The sequence below is a fragment of the Podarcis muralis genome, chromosome 3 (assembly GCF_964188315.1).
Source record: "Podarcis muralis chromosome 3, rPodMur119.hap1.1, whole genome shotgun sequence".
Lineage (NCBI taxonomy): Eukaryota > Metazoa > Chordata > Lepidosauria > Squamata > Lacertidae > Podarcis > Podarcis muralis.
Window position 1 is genome coordinate 18368851 of NC_135657.1, and position 19281 is coordinate 18388131.

Here is a 19281-nt window from a genome sequence, read left to right on the forward strand (position 1 = left end):
GGAGAGCATTCTTTGGTCCAGTTTGCTTCCCACAGTACTCTTTTCCCCCCCTGGTCCAGGGACTGCCTCCCCCATTTCCTATAGCTGCCATCCACAGCCTTTCTCTCTCCCCTCCCCACACCACATAGACCTTAAAAATGCTTTTCCTCCTCCCCCATTGAGGTGAAAGAGGGGCTACACAAACCTGTAAGGAGAGCTTCCTGTTCTTTGAGCCTTTTTTAAAAATGCCATTTTTGAAACGTTTTGAATTAACCTGCTAAGGGTTGGATTTGGGAGGCGAGAAACGAACTTGGAGTGAATCCAGGGGGAAGTTCTGCCAGCCTTGCTAACTTAGCCTGTGTTGGTGAAACGAGGGCAGCATTTAGGAATGGGGTTCTGCTTCACTTTGAGTTATTTTTTCCTCTCTCTCTCTCCCTGTCTCTCCTGTTTCTAGGTGTCCTGCAGAATCCTCCCCTCCCCTTTGATATATTTGTTTATACCAGCTCCAGTTTAATCTCCTCCTGCTTTCACATTTGCCAGGGCTCTGGAGAGAGAGGGCTGCGTGTGTGTGTGTGTGTGTGTGTGTGTGTATGTGCGCGTGTGTGTGTGTGTGTGCGTACACACACACACACAGCCATTCCTCCTCTAGTTTCGTGTAGCCTTTTAAAAATTAAAATCTCGCTGAGTACAAAGGCAATTGCATCATTGCTTGCACAAAATAATAAAGTGTGCAGCTATAGCCGTATAAAATTCATTCATTCAATTCGTAGTGCTCCCTTCCTCCCAAAGGGTGCATATTGCCACAATACTTTACATTCCAGAGCACAGTGAATCACCATTGTTCCAGAAACGCATTTGGTCGTGCGGTGCAAGCTCTTCTAAAGCGTGTTAACTTGATCATGGTCAAGAATGACCAGTATCTTTGAGCCTATCTGTTTCTTGCAGCACTTGATCAGCCCAGGCCTTGTCCTCAGCAAACAACTCTGATCCATTGGATCACCGCTGCGTTGATGTCTGGACGATGGACTCTCCCTCCCCTCCAGCTCCTCCTTCCCAGCCTCATTGTTAACGTCTCCATTCATTATTATGCTGCAAATCTATACTTTGCTCGCTTCTTAAATCCTCTTCCCAATGTTACTCTGCCTTGGGCATTGGAACCTCAGGAGGAAGGCAATTTCAAAGCTGGGGGGAAGCTCTCTGTTGAAATCCTGCACTGTGACTAGCTTACCAATCCTTTTGTTGCTTTCCTCTCACTGGCTTTGGGGCGGATCAGCATGGAGAGACTCCTAATTAGCTCTTTGGGAGAGTAAACCCAAGGAGAGTTCGGCTCAAGGAGATAAAAGCAGGTTTCGAAAAGCACAGCGGATGAAGGCCCAAAAGGTGGGGTGGGAAGGAGAGATCTTAACACAGCAAAGGCAGCAAAGGACTTTGCATTTCAGGCCTTTTGTTAGTGAGGTTACGGTAAGATGCAAAGAATCGTGGAGTCCAGATTTTGCAATTTGGTGTCATGTAGTTTGGCCAGATGTTCAGCTCAAGCCCAGGGGTCTGGCTACTGCATTCACAATGCAGTATTCGCAACCCACCAGTCCACCATTTCAGCCTGTTTTGTATGAGAAAGCCTTGCCTAGATTTTGTCTTCTTTCGGATTTGCACCCAGAGTTCTGCCAGGTGGCTGTGCTCGGAGCAAACGGAGAAAGGTTTGACATTTTCCCCGCAAAACTCTTCTGCGATCGGCCTGCTGCTTCATCCACTTCATTATACTGTTGAGGTGACCCACCCTCTGCAAATGTGAAATTATCCTCTTAAGATAACAGGGCACTTATTAACGAGAAGCAAGCATGAATTCAAACACACCCAGGGCTGAGTCACGCATGGCACTAGTCCCCCCGCCTCCTAAGCTCGGTGGCTCTCAGCAGAATGAGCAAGCTGTCTCCATTTGGAAGTGCCGTGGTTCTGAACTGACATTGGATGATACGGCAGTTCTGCCTGGAGGCAGGCATTTGATCTGTGATGGCTCATTCACATGTGCATCAAGTGGCGGCTTCTGCTGTAGATAAGGAGCAGTGAACATGCATGTGTGAGCTAGTCCTTAGTGAAGGGCAGGCACTGGTCTTTTTGGGATTTTGTGAGGGTGTCAGCCTTGCCTGCATTTTTTATTTTTATTTTTAAAAACATTTTTCATTTAATGTGGAGCTGGGGAACCCTTTTCAGTCTTGGGGGGGGGGGCAGTTTGCATTCCCATGGGTCATATGCCCGTGATGGGCATGGCCAGAGGGGCAGTATTAGTGCATTTTGCGACTGGCACAGGTCCAGTTGTGACCATGTGGAGGTCTCTGAATGTCAGGTTGGCAACAGACACCTCCATCTGGCTGGCCCCTCCTGTTTTCTTAAGAAAGTAAGCAGAAGAGCTTATTTATTGCATTTTTATCCCACCTTTTCCTCTAAGGAGTACATGGCTCACCCCCTCCTCAGATAATCCTTACAACGACCCTGTGAGGTAGGTTAAGAGGCTGTGACTGGCCCAAGGTCAGCCAGTGAGCTTCCCTGGGGATTTGAGCCCCGATCTCCCAGCTCCTAGTCCGACACTCTAAGCCAGGCACCCGCAAACTCAGCCCTCCAGATGTTTTGGGACTACAACTCCCATGATCCCTAGCTAGCAGGACCAGTGGTCAGGGATGATGGGAATTGTAGTCCCAAAACATCTGGAGGACCGAGTTTGGGGGTGCCTGCTCTAAGCGCTATACCACTCTGGTTTCCTAAAGTCCTTCTGCTATGGGGCAGCTATATGAATTAAGTAGGTAAATAAATATGGGGAAAGCAAAATGTCACTTAGAGAAGGATCTGAAATATATTCCTTGAAGCTTGAACTTGCTTTATTCTGGATTTTATTTTGTGTTTTAATGTGCTGTAAACAGCTTTGGTATTTTTTTCTTAAAAAAATAAAGCTGTATAGAAATGAATAGCAATAATAAATTAAATTGCAAAAAAGGTGCCTAGACCAGGGTTCGAAATTAGCAGGGCGCCAGGTGCATTTTGCGCCTAAAGATTCTCTGTTTGCGAGCACCTCAAAAAGTCTGGGTGCAATTTTTTGTGCCTGGCTGACACTCAATGTGTGTGCTTTGAAGCCTCAAAGTATATGTTAAGGAGAGACAATATGTTAAAGAATTTAACAATTAAGAAGAGTTTGGATTTACGAGTGTTTTGAAAACTGAAGTATGGTACCAATATTGCTATTGTAAACATGCTTATCAAAATAATAAATAAAGTCTTGTGTCCCCCACAATGGCGCTCACAACCCAGGTCCCAGAAGCCATTTGGCTCCTAGCTTTTCTATCCCAGTTTCTAACCCTGGCCTAGACATTCCGTTGTGGTGACTGCAACCTAGGTTTAAGGTGCCATTCAGTGGTGATTAGCTTATATATCTTGAGTTTCTAACATTGACCAGAGGCAAAACGTGGGCAGAGCTGTGAATCTTAACCTTTTGTACAGTACAGTGGTGCTTTGGGTTACAGACGCTTCAGGTTACAGACTCCGCTAACCCAGAAATAGTACCTCAGGTTAAGGATTTTGCTTCAGGATGAGAACAGAAATCGTGCGGCGGCAACGGGAGGCCCCATTAGCTAAAGTGGTACCTTAGGTTAAGAACAGTTTCAGGTTAAGAACGGACCTCCAGAACGAATTAAGTTCTTAACCTGAGGTACCACCGTAGACCACATTTCAGCCATGCAGAAGTCAAGAGTTTTCGGTACCCACACACCTGTCTCTCCATCCAGGTGAGCAAGAGTCATTATCACAGTTCAAGAGCAGGTTACAGGCAGGCAAAAGCACTCATGGAGGCTGGTGACATAGGGCTGGTGAGATGTGTGGTCTGAGAAGAGGCATGTAGCCTAGGCAGAGTCCTGAAAGCCACAGAGAGAGTTCTGGAGCTCCAGAGTTGGCCCTCCAGACCTGAGAGTTCTGCACCCCTGATTTAATGAATGAATGTGTTACGGTAAAAGAAAAGGGGGGGGGGGGAATCAATGTAAACGGCAACGGAGCCTCTTAAAGGAGAGAGCCCAGGCAAATGGAAAAATAGGGCCCTGTGTTAAAAATGTATAGGGTTTCTTTTCCATTTTAACAGCTACGCCTTACGGACCTCACTGTGAAATAATGGTGAGATAATCAATGGCTGGAACAGTTTCTAAAAGGTCTTGCAGGAACACGAAAAAAACCTACATTTTGTTTGTATGTGTGCCCTAGGAGTCTTCAAAAGAAATAAAGGAAAGTCAAGCTAGCATGATGCGTTCCAGGTTTCTTTTCTTCTAGGAGGTAGTTTTTTGGGGGAAGCATTGTGGGGCTAAAGAGTACATCCCAAGCCTTAGGTTCACCTCCAAGAGGTGGTTTAGGTTTGCAGGATGAGTGCAAGCCACAGGTTTCGGGTTTTGTTTGAGCAGTACAGTGGTACCTCTGGTTGCTAATGGGACCCGTTCCAGAGGCCCGTTCGCAACATGAAAAGAATGCAACCCGCAGTGACACGTCTGCACACGCGCGGGTTGCGATTCGCCGCTTCTGCGCATGCGCGTGAAATCATTTTGTGCTTCTGCGCATGCGCGAGCGGTGAAACCCGGAAGTAACCCTTTCCAGTACTTCCGGGTCACCGCGTGACGTAACCTGAAAGAACGTAATATGAAGCAGGTGTAACATGAGGTATGACTTTATTATAAAACCACCGAGAGGAGATAGAATCATGGAATTTGATATAGAGTCTGAAGGATATGATTCGGTGGCCATCTGTCACGGATGCTTTAGTTGAGATTCCTGCATTTCAGGGGGCTGGACTAGATGCCCCTGGGGGGTCTCTTTCAACTTTACAATTCCCTGATACTGTGATTCCTCAAGGCAGGATTGAAGGGAGCGAATTGACACATGTGAAGGGGGAGGAGGAACCACATGAATAACATGGCTTCTCACTGCTCATTGAGATCATGGTTTGGCATTACATTTGAACTGCCCATAGGTTTCTGTAGGGCAGGTATGGGGAACCTGTGCCCCCCCCCCAGCTCTCAGCATCTTCACCATTGCCCATGCAGACTGAGGTCGATGGGAGTTGCCTGGATTCCACTTTATTACTGTTTAGGCATCAAGTTAAGACATCCCCCCCAAGCATTTTAATGGTTTTCATTGAATAGAAGCTGGACGCTTTTGATTGCTGTTTCCCTAGCTGTTTTATTTTTTGGGTTGTGCTGAATATGTTGTTTGTTTTATTGCTCTTAACTGGTTTGTTTTATATTACTGCTTTGTTTAAAATTACATTGAAAACTATGCTGGGATAAAGTGTTACCTAGGGTGGTATACGAATATGTTAAATGCTTATCATAAGTCGTAAGTAGCAGTTTACAGGTACCGTACAACGGAATGAACTGTAACAGGGATAAGCCACATCATTGACGAGAGATAATCAAATGTGACAATATTTGACAGTGATTCTTAGATACTGTGTTTACAGTGGGTCCTTCCAATAGGATATAATTGTTGTTTTACAGATCGCACCAAGAGTTGTATCCAACAAATTTTTTTAATCCAAGCAGACCTAGTGAAATAAATGAACACAAGTGATTTTGGTTTATTAATGTCACTAGGCCTGCTCTTAACTAAAACTTAATTGGATAAACTTTTAAAAAATAATAATAATTGAAGTAATATAAACTTGGGCGCATAGTTTCGTTATTCTCTTATTTTTATTTTTACATTTCTTACCCCACCTATCCTCCCAAGTCGCTCAAGGCGGCATACACAATTATCACGGTTCCTGTTCTTTCTCGTGACAACCCTGTGAGGTAGACTAGGCTGAGAGGTAGTGACTGTCCCGAGGTCATCCCTCGGACTTGATGGACAAGTGGTGACTTGAACCCTGGTCTCCCAAGATCGCATCTGACGCTCTAACCAACACAGCCCACCGACTCTTTTATTACAGCAAACCACTTACTACTTATAGGCGCGTTGATGTCAAGTTAGCTCTTAACGTTTTTTGTCTGTGTGCCTCCTCCTCTCTTCAGGTCCAGCAGCAGCAACAACAGCAGCAGCAGCAGACCTCGAATAAGCGACCCAGCAACAGCACCCCCCCACCAACCCAGCTGAATAAGATCAAGTATTCAGGGGGACCCCAGATTGTAAAGAAGGAGCGGCGGCAGAGCTCCTCCCGCTTCAACTTAAGCAAAAACCGGGAACTCCAGAAGCTCCCTGCCCTTAAAGGTGAGAAGGAGTTGTAAAGGTAAAGGGACCCCTGACCATTAGGTCCGCTTGCGGACGACTCTGGGGTTGCGGCGCTCATCTGGCTTCACTGGCTGAGGGAGCTGGCGTACAGCTTCCAGGTCATGTGGCCAGTATGACTAAGCGAACCAGAGCAGCGCACGGAAACACCGTTTACCTTCCCACTGGAGCGTTACCTATTTATCTACTTGCACTTTGACGTGCTTTCGAACTGCTAGGTTGGCAGGAGCAGGGACCGAGCAACAGGATCTCACCCCGTCATGGGGATTCGAACTGCCGACCTTCTGATCGGCAAGCCGTAGGCTCTGTGGTTTAACCCACAGCGCCACCCATGTCCCGAGAAGGAGTTGAGTCGCCTTTAAATCACCGAATTGGAAGGGACCTCAGGAAATCATCTGGTCCAGCATTTTTTTAACCTTGCGTCCCCATATGTTGTTGGCTAAGCTGGCTGCAGCAGAAGTACTTACTTACTTACCTGGCGGGGGAGACACCTTGATCATGAAGGAGGTTTTCCCAGGGTGAGGCTCACCCATTGCACTAGCCGTCCAGAGTGGCTGGGGAAACTCAGCCAGATGGGCGCGGTATAAATTATTGTTATTTGTTATTTTAAGGGCCCAAGGTTGAAGAACTCTGATCTAGTCCCAGGAATCCTGCTATAGCGCCCCTGTCAGGGATGGGCCACCCAGTCTCTGGCTAAGAACCTCCAGCAGAGGAGAGTCCAGGTTGTAAGCAACAGTGCATTACTCAACTTGTGTTCTTGCCCATATTTGATAATTTAAAACACCAATGTATCTACAAGGACTTAGTTCTATTTTTGGCAGCAGCTGAAAAGTAAGTGGTGGTAAACTGGTCTAGGATTAACATTATCCAGGTGGAAGATGAACATCTGGCCATATACTTTAGCTGGAAAGGTAACAGGAAGATTGAAGGCTATGGGAGGTTAAAAAAGGAAAAGGGAAAAAAAGGATGGCTTTGACACAATTCGGTTTGATTCCATAACAGACCTAAAAAAGGTAAAGGACCCCTGACAGTTAATTCCAGTCTCAAACGACTCTGGGGTTGCCACACTCATCTTGCTTTACTGGCCAAGGAAGCTGACGTTTGTCCGTAGAGTTTTTCCGGGTCATGTGGCCAGCATGACTAAGCTGGTGAAACCGGAGCAGCGCACGGAAACACCATTTACCTTCCCGCCAGAGCGGTACCTATTTATCTACTTGCACTTTGACATGCTTTCGAACTGCTAGGTTGGCAGGAGCCAGGACCGAGCAATGGGAGCTCACCCCGTTGCAGGGATTTGAACCACTGACCTTGCGATTGGCAAGCGCTAGGCTCAGTGGTTTAGACCACAGTGCCACCCGTGTTGCTAACAGACCTAGTTATACTTTAATTCCTCCATCAACCCACGGTGTCCTACAGAGACACTCTTTTAAGTTAGGCTACCATATTTCACAGTGAACATGCTTACAACAGCAGTAGTGTGATTCTGTTGCTGCTTGGCATCCATATGGGCAGAAAGCCATTCTATAGAAATACTTACCCAAAGAAGGGAGTCCACCACGTTCCGGGACTTTCAGAACAGCCCGTACCCTTTCTGCTGTTAGTCAAAATCTCCTTATGCCTACCCGGCAGCAGCTAGTTAGCCTGCATGACACCTGGGAAGGTTTCTACAGGTAGAAACAGGACTGATTCAGCTGTGAGTCATGCTGGTTTAAGCAGCTGCAGTGCTGAAAGGAAAGCAACTCCTGAGTCTGGGGAAGGCATCACGCTGCATGACAATGCTAAGGAACACCACCGCAGTTATTCTCCCTTCAGGTGAGGGGAAGAGCCAGGAGATTCTGCCATCACGTTGCAGATTCAGCAGCAAGGAAGCCCAGCTCTCCTACTTGGAATCAAGTCATGGAAAGGAAGTAGCTTTGCATATTGAGAAGTCAGAGAGTGGAGAGCGTGAAGGACACAGATACTGGATTTTGGCAAACCTGGGCGTATCTGGTATATTTGTGTTGCCTTCACACAGTGTTAGAAACCCAGGTATATAATCTAATTGCCAAATGGCACCTTAAAGGTTATGGTTGCCACAATGGAATGTCTGGGTTCCATTATCCCCTGGTGAAGTTGATGATGATGATTATTCATTTCATACCTATATTGCTTTATATTTTAAAGCAGCTTGCAACACATTAAAGCATCAAATAAAACAATACAATAATAATAATAATAATAATAATAATAATAATAATAATAATAATAATAAATTTTATTTATATCCCGCCCTCCCCAGCCGAAGCTGGGCTCAGGGTGGCTAACAACAATCAAAATAGTCCGACATTCTAAAAACATTCATTATAAAATTAATTAAATCAAATTAAAATCAAATTAATGGCAACCATCAAGCAAAATTCTGTGCAGAATGACGATTGCCAGAGGAGGGGGTTTTACAGAGTAAAACAAATTCAAGCTTTAAGGAAATCTGAAGTAATCCATCTATGGAAGGTGGGTTTCCCCAAAGCTTCATAATTTGACATCTTCCAGCGTGAATTAGGTAAAGGTAAAGGTACCCCTGCCCGTACGGGCCAGTCTTGACAGACTCTAGGGTTGTGCGCCCATCTCACTCAAGAGGCCGGGGGCCAGCGCTGTCCGGAGACACTTCCGGGTCACGTGGCCAGCGTGACAAGCTGCATCTGGCAAGCCAGCACAGCACACGGAAACGCCGTTTACCTTCCCGCCAGTAAGCGGTCCCTATTTATCTACTTGCACCCGGGGGTGCTTTCGAACTGCTAGGTTGGCAGGCGCTGGGACCGAGCAGCGGGAGCGCACCCCGCCACGGGGATTCGAACCTTTCGATTGGCAAGCCCTAGGCGCTGAGGCTTTTACCCACAGCGCCACCCGCGTCCCCTCCAGCGTGAATTGGGCAGGTTTAATTTAGCATTGCCTCTCTACTGCCCTTCTTGCTTCAAACACTTTGGGGTGCTTTTTTTTGCCTCTCCACACTGTGCAGATCTCTCTCACTACGTTCCAGGACATTGCGCTACATTACAAATGGTGTGTCATGGGATTGCACTTCATGGAAGGATCACAAGATCGTGTACCCAAAATATTTGGAGGAATTAAAAGACCTGAATTAGATACTCTGCTGCATCTCAAATGTAATAAAAGAAAGCTTTGATTCCTTGGTTAAGTGGAGGGAGGATTTGAAGGAGATGGAAGGAGGGAAGACTGCTCAAGGCGCAGGGAGTGGAATGGCAAAGATGGCCCCTTGGCTGGTTGCTGTTGAAAACAGTATTTTAGACTACGGGAGGTAAATCTTTGGTCTGATCCAACAGAACACTTCTTATGTTAGCGGGGTGTGTGTGTGTAGAAATATCCAAAGTACTTTACGCATGTTACCTCTGTAGTTGTTACAACAGCCTTGCGAGGTTGGTCATTGTCATCGTAATACCATATTACAGGATTGGAAGGGGTTGGGGGACGGAGCAGGTTGCTTGAGGTCCCCCAGTGGTTCATAGCAAAGGTGCATTGAAAACTTGGAGCGGCTGCTCATTATTTTACTTACTCCAGTCTCTCTCAGTGAGCATGTGCAGAGCAGAAGGAACATAAAGGAATGCGAAGAGAGGCAAGAGAAAGGATAGCAATCCATCCCATTTTGATGTCAGGTGCTCCAAGTACTTCTTCACACACAGCACGGTGTGGAAGCCGCTCCTGCAGAATTAGACAAATTAATGGCGGGTAAGGCTATCAGCAGGGATGCGGGTGGCGCTGTGGGTTAAACCACAGAGCCTAGGACTTGCCGATCAGAAGGTCGGCGGTTTGAATCCCTGCAACGGGGTGAGCTCCCGTTGCTCGGTCCCTGCTCCTGCCCACCTAGCAGTTCGAAAGCACGTCAAAGTGCAAGTAGATAAATAGGTACCGCTGTGGCGGGAAGGTAAACTGTGTTTCTATGCGCTGCTCTTGTTCGCCAGAAGCGGCTTAGTCATGCTGGCCACATGACCCGGAAGCTCCCTCGGCCATTAAAGTGAGATGAGCGCCACAACCCCAGAGTCGGTCACAACTGGACCTAATAGTCAGGGGTCCCTTTACCCTTTACTTTTAAGGCTATCAGCGACTACTAGCCACAATGACACTTGTTCCATCTCCACTGTTGAAGCCAGCGTGCCTCAGAATGCCAGTTTCTAGCATTCACCAATGAGGGCGCTGCTTTTGCACTCGGGTCCCGCTTGTGGGTTTCATGTAAGCATCCGATTGGCTACCGTGAGAATAGGATGCTGAAGTAGGCAGGTCTTTTGCCATCTGCCAGGCTCTTCCTTGGTCCTTAGGCTCAGCTGATGAGCTGCAGTGGAAGAAGAGGACTCCCCTTTTTTGCCCTCTCTCTCCTCAGATGCACCTCCTCACGAACGGGAAGAGCTCTTCATACAGAAGCTGCGGCAATGCTGCGTCCTCTTCGACTTTGTCTCTGACCCACTCAGTGACTTGAAGTTCAAAGAGGTGAAGCGAGCGGGCCTCAACGAGATGGTGGAATACATCACACACAACCGGGATGTTGTCACAGAGGCCATTTACCCCGAAGCTGTTATCATGGTAAGGGCCGAGCTTATGGCTGGGTGGTGCTTCGGGCGGCGACATCTCTTAAACACTCCAAAGTCAAGAAATGCGTGTTCTGTACTTCCAGGCTGAAAGGGGTTAATAGTGTGAGAGGTTGTGGGTACCAAAATGTGCACGGGATGCAGAGTGGGATTCTGTACAAAGCTCGTCATTTCGATGGGTGTTATACAAAATGTGTTGGGTGCGTGGCCCTCCTAATAAAGCGGCACTGCGTTAAACTTGTGATCATCATCTGGGGCCCTTCTTCTTTGTGTGCCTCCTCCATGAGAGGCCCTGAACATATGAACAGGCCTTTTTTGCTGTGGCTCCCTGTTTGTGGAATGCTCTCCCCAGGGAGGCTTGCCTGGCGCCTTCACTACATAGCTTTTTTTTAAAGCGTTTATTAATTTTCCAACAAGAACATCTAATTAACATATCAAGTCAAGTCAAATCCAATAAAAATAAAAAACTAAAATTAAAAAAGTCCAGTTATCTTCCAAATTGTAATCTTAATTTTTTTGACTTCCCACAGTCTGACTTTGAAGGCATTTTCCACATCATAGTCCTGTGTCTTATCTTCACTACATATCTTTAGGCACCTGGCAAAAACATTTCTCTTCTCCCAGAACTTTGGCTAATTAAACAAGCTTCAGACTGCTTGAACTTGGTGTGTGGGGGGGTATTGTTTTGTTTGTTAACTATGTTATATATTGTGTTTTTTAATATTGTAAATTATTAATTTTTGTTTATTAATAAACAATAACAGCAATAACTTCTCAACTTTGCCAAACTTCTCAACTCCCTTATTGCATCTTCAGTTTTCAGTAAATCTCTTCCGTACGCTTCCCCCGTCGTCCAATCCTACGGGAGCAGAATTTGACCCTGAGGAAGATGAACCTACGCTAGAAGCTGCTTGGCCACACCTCCAGGTAATACTATATAAAATTTGGTCGCATCCGGACCCTATAATCATCATCTGAGTCCCTTCCCCTTGCGCTACCCTCCATGGAAGGTCAGAGCATAGCAACACAAGAAATGGCCTTTCCAGTGGTGGCTCCCCTCTTGTGGAATGCTCTTCCCAGGGAGGCACACCTGGCACCATCATAAATTTACCTTGAGGTGCTAGACAAAATCCTTCCCCCCCTTCTGCCCAGGCCTTTGACTTGTAATTATATGCAGCCTCCTTCAGTGGGTGGGTTGCTTTAGTCCTGTCTTTTAAAAATGTGAGCGAGTTTTAGATTTTTCAATTTCGTTTTTATGCTTGTTTTAATGTATGTGTCGCTCACTTATTATGTGGATCTGCTTGAGTTCCATTTGTAAAAAAGGAAAAAAGTGAATAATCATAATTTAAATCTTGCTTTTCGTACATGATGGAACTCAAGGCTTCTAGCAGAGTTCCTAGTCGGTCTCCTATGCAGGACAGATTACAGCTACTCACCTCTGCCCTCAGCACAGTTGCTGCATCATATTCATTTACACCCTGCCCTACTTGGTCTCTTTCTCGGGTGGATGGAGAACCAGTGACTAGCTTATATGTGAAATGAGCAGCTTCTTGGCATAAGCTCCTAGGATCTGAAAGAGGGAACAGGAGAGAGCATGCTGATTCCCCCCCCCCCCCAGACAGAAGTTCCAAGTGGTTTTCCTCCACCGGACATCGCTGTTTAAACATTTTGTGGCTAGGAGGTGGGGCCCATGGAGGTTACTGCCTCTGAGATGCCCCAGTCACCTTGGCTTTTGCTAGGGAGAAGGGCTGTAGCTCAGTGCTGGAGCAATGCTTTGCATGCAAAAGGTCCTAGGCTTAACCCCCAGCAGCTGCAAATAAGTCTGTGGAAGACTCTCGCCTGAAACTCTGGAGAGCAGCCGCCAGCTGGTGCTGGGCTCAATGGACCAAGGTTTAGCATAAGGCAACTTCTTCTTTTCTTTTTTTATAAATATTTTTATTGAACAAATTTAACAAATCAAATTATAAATCAATATAACCAATTAAACCCCCCCTTTTCCCCCTCCCTCCCTCTCCCACCCTCCAAAGACTTCCCTCAGCTCCCCTCTCTGATTTGTTTATACATGCTATTCTCTGCATGTTGTAAAATTGTACATAGCATTGCCTTATCTGTCATATGTTCTACTAATAAATTTGTGGATGTTTATTCAAAACCTGCCAAGGAGTTCAAATCATTTTGTTGTCTTTTTAAATAGTTTGTAAAAAGTTCCCATTCTTCCGTGAAGTCACGGTTGTCTTTCTCACGTAGTTTATATGTTAACTTTGCCAACTCCGCATAGCTCATCCATTTTTCTTGCCATTGTTCTTTCGTTGGGATTTCCTCATTCTTCCATCCTTGTGCTAACAAGACCCTTGCCGCTGTTGTAGCATAAATAAATAAGTTCTTTGTTTTTCTTTGCAGGTCTTGTCCTAAAATCCCTAACAAATATGCTTCTGGTTTTTTTACAAATGTCATTTTGAACATTTTTTTCAATTTGTTATATATCATCTCCCAAATTTTTTTAACTTCTCTACATTCCCACCACATATGATACAAAGTACCTTCTTTTTCTTTAAATTTCCAACATGTATTTGACCTGGTTTTGTACATTTTTGCCATTTTTACTGGTGTGATATACCATCTATACATCATTTTCATATAATTTTCTTTCAAAAGAGAACAGTCTGTAAATTTCAAGTCTACCTTCCACAGCTTTTCCCAGTCCTCAAATTGTATATTATGTCCTATATCTTGTGCCCATTTAATCATAACTGATTTGATCTCCTCGTTTTTCTTTTCCCATTCTAACAGAATACTATATGCTTTCTTCAACAACAAGTTGGTGCTGGGCTCGAAGGACCAAGGTTTAGCATACGGCAACTTCTTAAGCTCCTATGCAGTATGTTGATGAGACTAGAAACAGAATTATAGAGTTGGAAGGGACCATGAGGGTCATTTAGTCCACCCCCCCCTGCAATTTTGCCCAACAACAACCCTGAGATTAATAAGAGTCTCATCTTCTACCAACTGAGCTATCCCAGGAGCACATTTGCTTCCAAATAAACCTGCATGGGTCCCACTGCTGGTCCCTTTGTATTGCTGTGGAAGGGCCTCTCCAACCAGCATAATAATGTAGGTCTTTAATCACTGAATTAGGCTCCTGCTGAGATGAATTGTCTGCATTTCTGCAGTCTTCTTTCTCAGAGGTCCTGTGACATGACTGTTCTCCCGCTGGCAGGGAAAATAAAGATAAAAGCTTCCTCTAGAGACATCATTTTGGCTCCTCTTTCCTGTGCCAATCTGCTCTCGCATCTCTCTGATATTACATACTTCCTTTCTTTTTATTTAGCTTTCGCAAGAATCTTTTCCCATTCTGTCCTGTCTCCCATTCTGTCATCTCCTTTATCATTTAGAAAGACTGTCAAGCTAAAGCCATTCAATTCTTTAAAAAAAAGAAAAGAAAGCATTCCTCTTTCCATTCTGGAAATTATTTTCAGTTTCCGATACAGTCTGTTAACTGCCAGGCACGAGGCCACACCCAAACCCAATGGATAATCTGTTTAATTTTTATTGTTGTCAGTGGGCTTTAACTGTTCTTCAAATAGGTTTGACCATTTTTTGTGGTTTAACTGGCTGGAGGGGCACAACTTCTGCATCCCTGTATTTGCAGCAGGTACGCAATACAAATAACCAGTCTTATACTTACAAATAATCCTTTTCCTGTTTTTCCCCCCTCCCTTCTTAGCTGGTTTATGAATTCTTTCTGAGGTTCCTGGAGTCCCCAGACTTCCAACCAAACATAGCCAAGAAATATATTGACCAGAAGTTTGTATTGTCAGTAAGTAACTGCAGCTTCCTCCTAACTTGGCATTTATTTCAAAGGATTTCTCAACTGCTTAATATTTAAAAATGGCATGGGGGCCGGTCAGGACAGGATAGAGAAGAGGTGGGGCCGACAGGTGACCTTGGGGAGGGAGCCAGTTGGCTGGGCAATCTCTCCCCAGGTTGAGGGAACCTATACTAGAAGCAGAACAGTGTAATAAAAACAGAAAATTGGTAAGGATCCAGTCTCATGGGTCAGGGGGGAAATGGAACAAAGAGATATGGTTGGTACCCAGTTCACTCGTTCCGTTACCACAAGGATTTATGTTTGTGCAGTGGAACTTACCTCCCCTGCACACACAGACACATGGATATACACACCCTGTGCCCTCCCCCAGAAATCTGCTCTGCAGGGTTGGGGGAGGAGATAATTCTTGCACTGATGGAACACTGACTTTAATTCTATGTTGATTTCCACTCTCAGTCTGCCATCTTGATTCAAAATGGCATCCAATTGCATCCAAGTGTAAACAAAAAAACCCTGCTGCCTGATTTCATCAACCATCGCATCAAATTTGGTTGTGATACCTTTGGAGGTGTCTAAATGCATAGCGAACAAATACTTGATTGTGGGATATATATCCACACCCACCACACCCACCCACCCACAAAATGTTATATTATGTGATCACCTTTTGCTATATTACCTATGTGTTAACAGATGCTCTTCTCCATATTCCACCATTACATGAGGTATCATATATGGCAATACTGGAGAGAGCCTTCTCTGTAGTGGTGCCTCTGTATAAGTCATATTTGGGGTAGATCTGTTGAAATGAAGAAGCGTGACTTAATGCCCATTTGTTTCAGCGGAGTTACTCTCTGAGTATGAGTTTGATCTCCTTGAGCCTGAGGGCAGAGAATCATTCCAGCTTCACGGGTTGGATCCTTATCAGGACCTGCCAGATCTGCAAAATTTGATAGTGTGGGGCAGAGCAGTCAGCTGGCATCACAAATGACATTAGGGCATTTAGTGCTTTGAAATCCCAAAGTCAAGACTTCAAAGCACTAGCAGGCAGCAAAAGAAGCCCCCTTCCCTTTTGTTCCAGCAGCTATTTCACTGCAAATAGTTGCTGAAATTAAGGGAAAAGCATGGACGAAGCACCAGTGCCCCTCCTTTGCGCCAGCAGAAGGTGGGGTAGGGAGAATCTGTTAGTGCTGGATTCGAGTCCACAAGAGAGTGATTAAATCCTCCATCCACAGCTGCTGGACCTGTTTGACAGTGAAGATCCCAGAGAGCGGGACTTTCTGAAGACTATTTTGCATAGGATTTATGGGAAATTCTTGGGCCTCCGAGCGTATATAAGGCGGCAGATCAACAACATATTTTACAGGTAAATACTGGTTACCAGCAATATTTAATCTATTGCGAATGTTTGTGTGTGTGGAGAATTCAATCCTAATTTGAGCAGTTGCACTGCATTTCCTTGGAGTTTCATGTAGTCCTCTTAACTCCAACAATGATTAGATAAATAGATAGAAGACCTGTGAGTGACCGAGAACAGGAGCAGGGAACCTGCAAACCTCCAGATGTTGTCAGATGACCCCTCCCAGCATCCTCAATCATTGGCCATGCTGGCTGGGGAGTTTCTGATTCACAGGGCTGCAGGGAAGTTTAGGTGTTATGGTACCTGATGGCAAGATCAGGGCAAGCATCTCAGGGCCCATTGCAAGGCCTCTCCTTCCCTATCGCTCCTATTTGCCACACCCTGTTTGCGCCATGCTTTCCCCCAGTTGTTGGAATTCCTTGTCCAGAAACAGCCAGGCCTATTTGCCTTCCCCACTTTAGAAAGCAGAAAGAACACAGCGACTAAATCTATGCAGATGTGCTGCTTATGGCTACAGATTTCTTGCTCCCCTCCAGGGACAGAATGTGGAACATTTTGATTTTGGGGGTGGAGAGCGCTTGCCAAGCCTCTGTCCTCGTGAAGCCAGCCTGTGTTTTCTGCTTGACACTTGCTTCTCTCTACTCAGGTTTATCTATGAAACAGAACACCATAACGGAATTGCAGAACTGCTAGAGATATTAGGGAGGTAAGGGGTACACCTTTCTCCTTATTATTCCCTCCCTGTTCTGTAGGGGGGCTCCTTGGCAGGAACAATAATAATATTTTTATTATTTATATGCCGCTCATCTGATGGGGTTAACCAGCCACTCTGGGCAGCTCCCAACAAAATATTAAAAACACAATAAAACATCAGCCATTAAAAGCTTCCCTATGCAGGGCTGCCTTCGGAAGTTTTCTAAAAAGTCATATGGTTAATTATCTCCTTGACATCTGATGGGAGGGTGTTCCACAGGGTGGAAGGGACGCGGGTGGTGCTGTGGTCTAAACCGCTGAGCCTCTTGGGCATGCCGATGGGAAGGTTGGCGGTTCGAATCCCCACAACAGGGTGAGCTCCCGTTGCTCTGTCCCAGCTCCTGCCAACCTAGCAGTTCAAAAGCACACCAGTGCAAGTAGATAAATAGGTACCACTGCAGCAGGAAGGTAAACAGCATTTCTATGCGCTCTGGCTCCTGTCACAGTGTTCCGTTGCGCCAGAAGCGGTTTAGGCATGCTGGCCACGTGACCCGGAAAGCTGTCTGTGGACAAATGCCAGTTCCCTCGGCCTGAAAAGCGAGATGAGCACTGCAACCCTATAGTCGCCTTTGGCTGGACTTAATCCTCCAGGGGTCCTTTACCTTTTACCACAGGGCGGGTGCCACTACTGAGGAGGCCCTCTGCCTGGTTCCCTATAACTTCACTTCTTGCAGGGGGGGGGGGGGAACTGCCAGAAGGCCCTCAGAGGTGAAACGCAGTGTCTGGGCTGGATGGTGTGGGTAGAGACACTCCTTCAGGTATACTGGACCGAGGCCGTTTAGGGCTTTAAAGGTCAGCACCAGCACTTTGAATTGTGCTCGGAAATGTGCTAGAAGCCAATATGGATCCTTTTGGACCGGTGTTATATGGTCCTGGCAGCGGCTTCCAGTCTAGCTGCCGCATTCTGGATTAGCTGTAGTTTCCGAGTCACCTTCAAAGGTAGCCCCACGTAGAGCATGTTGCAATAGTCCAAGTGGAAGATAACCAGGACATGTACCACTCTGGTGAGACAATGCACAGCAGGTAGGGTTTCAGTATACCAGATGGGGCTGGTAGACAGCCACCTTGGACACAAAATTAACCTGTGCTTCTATGGACAGCTGTCAGTCCAAAATGACCCGCAGGCTGCTCACCTGGTCTTTTAGCAGCACAGTTACCCTATTCAGGACCAGGGAGTCCCCCACACCTGCCTGTCCCCCCGAGACAGTACTTCTGTCTTACCAGGATTCAACCTCAATAGGTGATTGCTAGCTAGGCCATCAAGTGAAATTTACACACACATTTCTGCTCAGAGTCTTTCAAGAAAGCATGATATGAACCCTGGAGCTGGGTCCCTGAGAGCATTGCAGATGTTTCCTGCAGGATATCCTGACAGTGAGGCGCAGCAGCAAGGCGGGGGGCTGGGAACTGCTCTGTGCGCATACAAACATGCACAGACAGTGCGAGTCTTGGATGTTTACTATTCTCTCCCTTCTCCTCAGTATAATCAATGGATTTGCTTTGCCCCTGAAGGAAGAGCACAAGATGTTCCTCATCCGGGTCTTGCTGCCGTTGCACAAAGTGAAATCTCTGAGCGTCTACCACCCCCAGGTAAGAAGCACGTTCAGTCAACGTGTGTTGTGCTCGCCGTAAAATGACAGGCAGGTTTAAGACCCTAAGAGGTGCCCTGCTGGATGACGTCAAAGGCCCATCTAATCCAGCGTCCTGTTCAATAGCAGCACTCTCTCTACTTGGGTTCCCCAGCAGCTGGTATTGAGAGATTTTCTGTCTCTGAACCTGGGGTTGGCATACAGACATATCAATCATAGTGATAAACCTGTCAATTTGTAGTATTTTAAAATATATATATTTTAAAATACAATCGTATCCGGCCTTTCTTCCATCACGGAACCCACAGCGGCACGTACTTGTGGTCTTCTATACAGTTAGTGACCAAACACTGGTCTGCTTAGCTTCTGCAAGGCGGCAGACATGTATGAATTTTATTATTTCGGTCACAGACCAGTTCCAGCCCACATACAATATCAAGGAAGTCATAAAACACGATAGGGATACATTTGAACTTGCAATTAGGTATAACAGGGACAGTACAGATATAGCAACAGTTTAAAAATATATAAATTAAAACATAGTCACTAACGTATAACCTAAAATTATCATTTAAGGCCTTAATAATTAAGCTAGCACAGTTTGTTCTCTACGTTTTATGGCAATCACACAGAATTTGGCTACCCTTAACGTGATCTCAGGATCCTTGTCCTCTACCAGGGATTTTAGACATTGAAGTTCGGATTCATTTGGAGATTTTTGCATAGCAGGGGTAATAAATACCGAGCATATATCCCCGTAGAAACGGCAGTGTAACAAGGCATAAGAGACGGTTTCTACCGCCATCAAGCTGCAGGGGCAGATTCGTTTCGTGGGTGGCGGACAAGAGGCATGGAACCTCTTGTCCGCAGGCCGTTCCCCACCCCCCAATCACACTCAACTCTCCCATGCACCTGACATGAGGTGTGGGGCAGGTGAGGACACAG

At 45.9% G+C, this 19281-nt stretch overlaps 1 protein-coding gene across 3 annotated transcripts in view; it reads left to right on the forward strand.

Moving 5' to 3' along the window:
* Positions 1-19281, forward strand: part of PPP2R5D (protein phosphatase 2 regulatory subunit B'delta) — a 55012-nt gene that overhangs the window by 13586 nt on the left and 22145 nt on the right. For all 3 annotated transcript variants that reach the window (XM_028724892.2, XM_077925505.1, XM_077925504.1), the window contains exons 3-9: positions 6015-6210; positions 10601-10800; positions 11622-11732; positions 14530-14622; positions 15870-16000; positions 16641-16700; positions 18229-18337. In XM_028724892.2, coding sequence (XP_028580725.1) covers positions 6015-6210; positions 10601-10800; positions 11622-11732; positions 14530-14622; positions 15870-16000; positions 16641-16700; positions 18229-18337 — 900 coding nt within the window. The remainder of the gene's footprint in view (positions 1-6014; positions 6211-10600; positions 10801-11621; positions 11733-14529; positions 14623-15869; positions 16001-16640; positions 16701-18228; positions 18338-19281) is intronic.